Consider the following 8,777-nt stretch of genomic DNA (forward strand, 5'->3'; position numbering starts at 1 on the left):
GCCTCCAGACCCTGCGCCCCCGGCTGGGCGCTTCCCCTCCCGGGCTCCAGCTGCGCTGGGCAAGCGCCGGCCGGGGGCGCAGGGTCTGGGGGCTGCCCGGCAAACCAGGAAGCCAGTAGCGCTCGGGCAGCCCTTTCCCCCTGGCTGGGAGTGGGAGGGAGGAGGGGGCGGAGTTAGGGCGGGGAAGAGGCGGAGTTGGGGCAGGGCTGGGGTGGGGAAATGGGCGGGGCCAGGGCCTGTGGAGGGTCCTGTGGAGGGTTCTCTTTTTTTATTTAATAGATATGGTAACCCTATACACTAGAGGTTCTCCAGAATAGTTGATGGGAGTCCTACACAACCAAGCACCGTAGAAAAGTGGGAACCAGCCCTAGCAACATTCTTTAGAAAGGCACGTCGGACTCCCCACCTGAGCATCAGATGTCAAGATTAATCAGGACGACAGATTAGACAAGCCTGTGTCTGGCTTTTCCAATCACTATTTCCTCTGAAAAGCAGGTTTTTGAATTCGTTTCTCTATCTATACAAGAGCCACACTGCTATTGTCATGGAAAAAATGCTATAGCTCCAGAAACTTTTCAGTTCGATGTAAATTCTTCTTTCCACGGTTCCTGGGAAATAGCTCTCCCACCTTTTTATTCCAATCCTTTGGAAGGTTGAGACATAAATGGGCATTCCTAGCATTCTAAAGATACATCTCAAGTATATTGAGGACACACACAGAGTTCATCTCATTCCCTCCAAAATTCACTGCCTTCAGACCTCGAAGTTGCAGCAGACAAGATATTAAAATCCCGCAGCAGTTGGCATACTAGGCATCTGGAAAACTATATATGGAGTAGGAATCCCTCAAAGTGCATGACTTTCATCTGAGGAAGTTTTGCAAAATAAGTTTCCATTCCTGTGCAGACACATCCTTTGGTAGAAAGGTTCCCTACTGGATTGGCTCCTTTAAATTACAAAATTCTTGCTTTTAAAGGTGGGGCAAGGGAGATAATTTCCATTCCTGACTAGTATTCTACTATAATAATTACAACTCTGCTTATCCTCCCCCACCACTTCTTTGATTCACTGCTCGTTATTTTCCATTAATGATGAATGTGGAGAGAAGCTGTGCAAACGAATGAAAAATTTCTTGCCTGATAATTTTCTTCCTGTTAGCAGCTTCTCCTCTCATTCAGACCACCCGGGTAATCTGGTAAATGACTGGAATACAGTTGGTAACAAATTGATTTTTTTCTCTAAAGGGAGACTTACACATAAATGTAATTCATATATTCTATCAAGCTGTTGTCTTGATGCTAACATTGGATTCCTGGAGTGTTTCTTCAGCTTTTTGAAGCACTCTTTTGCTGGCCTGAGTTGAAGGGCAGGGCTTAGTCTTGGAGCCTGCAGCAACCTTGGCTTGCCTCTGTATCCCACAGGTGGGGGGCATTACCCATTAGTGATGAATGAGGAAAGAAGCTACTAACAGAAAATTATCAAGTGGTTTCTCATCTGTTGAGTTGTAATTCTTAACTCAAAGGCCCCTACATATTTTATCTTGCAGATTCCATGTTTCTTATATTTTGTAATGCAATATCTAAGCATTTGTTACATTGCTTTTTATGGCTGTGCTACACACTTACCATTAACACGAAGTAGCAAAAAGAGAGCACATCCAACGTACCTTGTGTTTTTTCATGAACCCAAATTGCATCCTGCAGGATCTGGTGCAGGCAGTCAGCTGTTTGTAGCTGGTGCTGAGCCAGGGAACATCTGAATCGTAACCATGCTGAAGGACAAATGATTCAAAGCTCGTTGCATTCTTTTAAAACAGCCACAGCTGTCTGTACTATAGGTGCCACTTTTTGCTAACACAACAAGGGACAATATGGCTCTATTCCTGTGGTCATTAATGTGGACTAAAGATCCACACCTCAGAGTTAAAGCAACTAAACCCAGAAAGCATGAAAAAAAAAAGATATTTTAGGACAGTAAAAACAAATTAGAAAAGAAATCCTAAGTCTTAGCCATTTACTGCTCCATAGAGACTCATCCATGTCTGATTCATCTTAAATTGTTTTACTCACATTATTAATTTCCAGAAAGCAAATGCATTTTAAATTGCTCAGTGCTAATGTGTTTCCCTTCCACCAGGATGAGAACATGGTTAGCTTTATCAAAGGAGGCATCAAAGTCAGGAACAGTTATCAGACATATAGGTAAGTAGGCCTGAATTACTGTATTATTATCATACCAGATGCCCATCTGCAGTAAAAACACTCTGGTGGGAGGGGGGTGTCTCTCAGAATTACCATTGTTATTATTTATTTACTTAGGCACATAGTTATTATAGCTTACACAATCTTCAAAATCTAGGAGCATGAGTAATTTTCAACCCATGCAGACTGGGATACGTGGTCCCCCTTAGTTCACTCCTAGAGAACATGGATTTCATACTGATTGGTGGCTAGCAGGTGAGCCACATCCACATGCAGATGCTGTTTATGTCAAACCTCCTCCCTCAGTCCTAAAACCAATCAAACAAAAACATCTGGAGTAGCTTTCAACTTGTCAGACAACTTGTTTCCTCTGTACTGTTCTATGCACAGGGGGAGGGATAGCTCAGTGGTTTGAGCATTGGCCTGCTAAACCCAGGGTTGTGAGTTCAATCCTTGAGGGGGCCATTTAGGGATCGGGGCAAAAATCTGTCTGGGGATTGGTCCTGCTTTGAGCAGGGGGTTGGACTAGATGACCTCCTGAGGTCCCTTCTAACCCAAATAGTCTATGATTCTATGCACATGCTGCCTTATCTTTTCCGCCTGAATAACTTTAGATTATGGAAAAAACAGCCAGGCAAATAAGAACAAAAGCAAAGTCACTCACAGAGTTCAGTGTGTCCTCTGTAACATGCTGCATCATCCTGCCACACAATAGTGCAGACAGCTCTCCTAGAAATGTTAAAGGGATATGGAATTCTCCTTTTTAAAGCACTCATGGCAGTAGAGAGTGCAAGTTCATAGGTCCATCATTCGAAAGTTGACCATGTAAGTCTACCAAGCTGGCATCTCTCTTCATTTTTGCAAATACAAGAGATGTTCTCCTTAGTTCATGTACACATAAATCCCGGTATATTTCCTGTTGTTTGCATGGTAAAGAATTTGCCCTTCACATGTTCAGTCAGGGCATGCTTGCTTAGACGCCTGGTTTGTTAAAGTTTTGCACATGTGGAAAGAAACTGTTCTGTACTGTACTAATGAATAGGAAAAAGAAATGAGACCTTTTACCACTTCCATGGTTAACAATAGCTTCTGGCTACTTTCATCTATCTAGATTAGATGAGACTTCGGAGTTATGACTATAATTGTTATATTTCAAAATGACCGGTCAGCTTTCGTACTGAATGGGGCTAAATATTTACCCGGTCATCCATGTATTCTGTAATGTTATCTTCTGTATTGTTAGGGAACTGGACAGTCTTATACAGTCTCCAAACTATGTTAAAGGAAAGAACTATCTCCACTTTGAAGGAGGCGTAAAGCTTGGTGTTGGAGCTTTCAACCTGGTATGTAAAAGAAGGCGTCACTAAGGCCCCACTGCTGTAAACACAGACATGCTTAACTTAAACACCTGCGTTCTACTGAGTTTAATGGAACCTCTCACGTTTGAAGTTAGACGTGTGCCAGTATTTGCCGCGTCCGGCCCTCTGCTGGTTTACAGCATCTGCAGATACTAACATGACTAAGAACGATCAAGGGTGAACGTACTACACATAAAAGAGAAATAGAGAGGAACTGTATGGCCGTGATCCTAGAGTTCACTGTGTGCAAGCACTCCTCTGCATTTGCATGGAGCTCTGCTGACGTCAAGGAGTCTCTGCATGAGTGCAAGCGTCTGCCCGTATAGCGTTCATTGTAGGATTTGGGCCTGTGTTAATACTTACTGTGGTCAGGACAAAGTAGCATGCTGGGCCACTTGAGTAACCTGAGCTGTGATCAGTAGTTCGACTGTGGAAAGAGCTGATCGCAGCTCAGTCTTCACCTGATAGCTCCCTGCATGTTTACAATACCTAAAGCTTACAGAGATGTATCTGAGACCCCTCTGTGATTGAACTGAAGTTCACTGCCTTTGATATAGAATCCTGCAGGCAAAAGGCACCATCCCCAGTCACTGCCACTTCTCCCAGCCAGGGATGGCAAATCAGTTTGACTAAAATAAGAACTAACCAGAACCTAATCAGAACAATTTTTAAAGTTCATAAGCTTCAATTGACTTTTTTGGAGGGGTGGAGGTGGGCAGCGAGGGGAGGTTGGTATGCAGGTGTCTGATTATTTTTGTGCACTTTTCTACGTCTTGGTTTCATCCCACATCAGAAATGAAAGTACCAGTATGCTGTGAGAGAGAGGATGCTTTTACTGGTGGTTTTTTTAAACAGTAACGAGTAAGATTTAGATGTAATGGCTTGTTAGGCCTATCCAGCTCCTGGGAATGCCATAGCCTGTTGGCATGGTAGGAAGAAGCATCAGCACTTTCACCCTAGTCCACTGCTCAGATTTGAAATCAGAATGTTCCTTCTCCTAGACAGACTTGCCTAAAGAGGCTTAGCGAGCCCTGTCTGCCCAGGGTTGAAATCAGAATTTCTTTTCTGCTAGAGTCAGTTAATTCATAGCATGTTATTCCATAATATTTGATGCAATACTTCTGGGTTGGGGTAACAGACATCAGAAGGCAGGAGACAGTAGAGAGAGAGAAAACATGCATCTGACAAAGTGGGCATTCACCCACGAAAGCTTATGCTCCAATATATCTGTTAGTCTTAAAGGTGCCACAGGACCCTCTGTTGCTTTTTACAGATCCAGACTAACACGGCTACCCCTCTGATAGTAGAGAGAGAGTTCTTCAAAAGCTGGCAGGCGTAAAGGGGAGTTTATTTTAAGACAAATGAAATTAGGAGAGAAGGATCTGAGATCAAGTGTTTTGGCTATAATCTAAAAGATTACAATGGTGGGGACACTGCAGAAGGGAAACAGATGATAGAATGCCAAGAAAAATAATGCAAAAGCAGCAAAGGTCAGTCAGACCTAGAGGTTGGCTACCAACTAGATGGCAGGATCGTATGCAGCAACATGACCAGGTGGCACTTAATGGAGGAACAAGCTAAGGACAGGAATAAATAGCAATGCTGTACTGCTCCCCATGTCTGTAAAGATGCTTTGGGATGAGAAGATGATTTCTAAACTGGCCAGAAGCAGGAGTACCAGATAGTTTGTGCACAGGTCTGATTTTGATTCTGCATGTGTTCAGCCCCGTGCTCAGAAAAGCTTTACGTAAACTTTACGTAAACTTTACGTAAACTGTGACTATCAACAGTAAGAAACCAAGTCACAGCAGATGCAATCTGATTATGCATGAATTGTTCTCATACTTCTTAAAGTATAGCTGAGTATTTCTGCAGCATCTCCTTTAATGTGTTCTTTTAGTGTCTCTCCCTCCCATAATGCATAGGTGTGATTCCCATTAAAACAATAAGAAGAAAGAATGCAAACTAAAATGGTGGTTATTGCTATTAATACTGCCTTACTGGCTATCATAATACTAGGACCCCAATTTATTTGATATACTTTATAAATGCATCTCAGATGTTCTCTGTAACGTTTTTCCCCAGAAGCATAGTTCCTTCTCTTTTTTTAAAAAAGGGGATAATTTTTATTTTTTTAGCACTGACTGTTTTAAACTTGCCTTTCAGTTGTTAACAGCAAAAGCAACATTATGTGAATATTTGAAAATCTCATTGATTTACACTCCACTTGGTTCAAATGCTACTGTAAACATTTCATTGTTTAGTTGTAGGAGTTAGTATTTACTATACAGGCAGTTGCATAACAAGAACTGAATCCGTGTCAAATGTGTGTTCCTTTTGTATACAGTACTTTAATATAGGGGTAGTATCAGTTTTCCTGTTTCACAAACTGGTGGCCTAATCCTGAGTTCAGTGAGATTACTTAGAGTACTAAGAACTATACCCAGTAGTAAGTGTCTGTACGATCAGATTCGTGGTTGGTTGGTTTGTTCTGACACAAGGACCTGTTTCTTGGAACAGTGTAGTGGACTCCAAAAACGGATCCATGTAACACATAGATAGCGAGTATCCTGCTTGATGGATGTGGCAGACATTTAATTTCTGTAGTTCCCATCGAAATAATCATTAAAGTGCTGCAAAATGCAGGAACCAGTGTTATCCGGAGTTGCTGTTCGATTTACCTAGGAAACAGGGGTTTACATATTTACTGTGATACTGAGGCTGATACAGTTCTGTTTAATCCTTGAGGATACATGAGATACAACAAATAGCTGAAAGGCATATACATCGACACAAGAAGACTTGGGGGTACATAATTAGGCTTTTAATGATTTTATTGATTGCCTTTGGGGTTTGGAAAGGTCATATCAGACATCCTGGGGTTGAGAGAGGAGAGAATACCAATTCCAATTACTGCTCAGCGTATTTATGTTTCTTTCCACAGACATTGTCCATGTTCCCAACACGGATTCTACGATTACTGGAGTTTGTTGGGTTTTCTGGAAGCAAGGTAAATATCACTCATTGGATAAGATTGTAATAAATGTGGCTGATACATTACAGCCGGAATCTGATTTCCCCACCCCACCATTCTAACATTCTTTGAAATGTGAGTATTGCAGGGTTTTCATCACTGGAGCTGACATTACTGCTGCTCAAGGATTTTTTTCTTGGTCTTTTTAAAAAATAAAACAAAATTGTAAATATTTTAAAATTGATAGTGACATGATGTTTGGAAAATACAAGAAAGATAAGAAGCAACAGTTCAAAGTATAATATTGAGATTATTATTTATTTATTTGTTTATTTGATTGCCATAGTGCTTCGCAGCGCTATTTGTAGTTGATATTGAGTTAATTTAATAAGGAGGTTGAGAATTTATCTAATGTAATAGATACTGTAATCACAGCATCCTGACATCCCTTATTCTGTTCCTGCATGGAACCCAGTTTAAAAGAGAGCGCATTTGATTATGTAGCCATTCTTTTCTCTATGCTTTTAGTGGCAACTATTAACTTCAATGACATATCTAAATTCTCCTAAGTAGATGCCCAAGAATAACTGGCCTGGCACGTACTCAGAAAGTGTGGGGTGGGGGAAGGAGGTTTGGTAGTGGCAGACTCACCACTCATAGGGTCTTGGGTAGGTCTGCAGGAAGGGATCAAAGATATTTTCCTGGAGGTCTATTGTCCCAGTGCAGGATATGATTAATTCCTGCTGGGGGAGAGAGAGAGGAGCTGGGACAGGGCGTGCTCAGGGGAGGGGGCGGAATCATATCTGGGGCCACCGGCCCTGCTGATCAACTCCTTCCCCCCCCCCCATGCCCCCTGCATGCTGATGAACAGCTGTTCCCTGGTGTGCAGGAGGCACTGTGAGGGCGGGGGAGGAGTAGGAAGGGGCATGCGATGGGGGGCGGAAAGAGGTGGGGCAGGGATGGGGCCTTGGGGAAAGGGGTGGAGTGGGGACAGGGCTTGGGGCTGAGCAGGGAGCTTGGGTCTGTGAAATATTTTAATTCAAAATGGGGGTCCTCAGGTTGCTAAAGTTTGAGAACTGCTGGACCGCTAGATAATACGTAGCCCTGCCATGAGCACAGGGGACTGGACTAGATGACCTCTTGAGTTCCCTTCCAATCTTACAATTCTATGAGCCGCATGCTTTTGTAAAGACACTTGGTGAACAGTCCTCTTGTATGTGAAAACTTTCACTCTTTGTGATTCAATCTCTCCTTCTTGATTGTGGACAGGCCCTGGGATTTCTCATGCGGCCCTGTGTGGGCTTCTGCTTGTACCAGTGAGTCAGCGCCTGTTTCACATAGTTGGTAGCAGGCTGAAGCATGATCTAGATTACCATAAACATAAGCAAAAATGTTCCAAATACCCTAAAAAGAAAGGGGAGTATTTAAACATTCCATTGACTGAAGTTAGAGTGGGGTGCGCCTTGACAGGAACACTGTAATCTAAAAGATCTTGCTGTGCTTAAGGTTGTGAGTCATAAGCCCAGATCTGAGAGAAGTATTGCAACTTGCATTTGCAATCACATTTCACATGGCAGGTTTCCAAAGCTTAGCAAGAGGAAGCTACCCCTTGGAGTACAGACGTGACATTTCAAGGTGAGAGCAATATAGAAAGGAAGACAGGAGATGGTAGGAGGGGAGAGGGAACAGGCATGTGTAACTCAAGGTGTCGCACTCAAGAGTAGGGTTACCATATTTCAGCAAGCAAAAAAGAGGACCGAAGAAGCCTCGCCCCATCCTGCCCTAGCCCCACTCCCGCCCCTCCCACTCCCGCCCTCAGAACCCCCAACCCTCCCTCGCTCCTTGTCCCCTGACTGCCCCCTCCTGAGATCCTCCCCCCATCCTAACTGGCCCCCTAGAACCCTACCCCCTACCTGTACCCTAACTGCCCCAACCCTTATCCACACCCCCACCCCCAGACAGACCCCTGGGACTCCCACATCCCATCCAACCACTCCCCACCCCCTGACAGCTCCCCCAGAACTCCCGACCCATCTAAACCCCTCTGCTCCCTGTCCCCTGACAGCTCCGATCCCTCTCCCCACCCCTGCCAGCCCCCCCCAGAACTCCCAAACACCTCCCGCTCCTTGTCCCCTGACTGCCCCCTCCTGGGACCCCTGCTCCTAACTGCCCTCCAGGACCCCACCCCCTACCTAAGCCTCCCTGTTCCTTGTCCCCTAACTGCCCCCTCCTAAGGCCCCCCCC

At 44.0% G+C, this 8,777-nt stretch overlaps 1 protein-coding gene across 3 annotated transcripts in view; it reads left to right on the forward strand.

The window, feature by feature from the left end:
* TTC39A (tetratricopeptide repeat domain 39A) overlaps positions 1 to 8,777 on the forward strand; it is a 79,169-nt gene that overhangs the window by 44,480 nt on the left and 25,912 nt on the right. For all 3 annotated transcript variants that reach the window (XM_034780180.1, XM_034780178.1, XM_034780179.1), the window contains exons 6-8: positions 2,137 to 2,201; positions 3,445 to 3,544; positions 6,504 to 6,569. In XM_034780180.1, the coding sequence (XP_034636071.1) occupies positions 2,137 to 2,201; positions 3,445 to 3,544; positions 6,504 to 6,569 (231 nt within the window). The remainder of the gene's footprint in view (positions 1 to 2,136; positions 2,202 to 3,444; positions 3,545 to 6,503; positions 6,570 to 8,777) is intronic.

This window comes from Trachemys scripta, chromosome 8, assembly GCF_013100865.1.
Source record: "Trachemys scripta elegans isolate TJP31775 chromosome 8, CAS_Tse_1.0, whole genome shotgun sequence".
Taxonomy (NCBI): Eukaryota; Metazoa; Chordata; order Testudines; family Emydidae; genus Trachemys; species Trachemys scripta.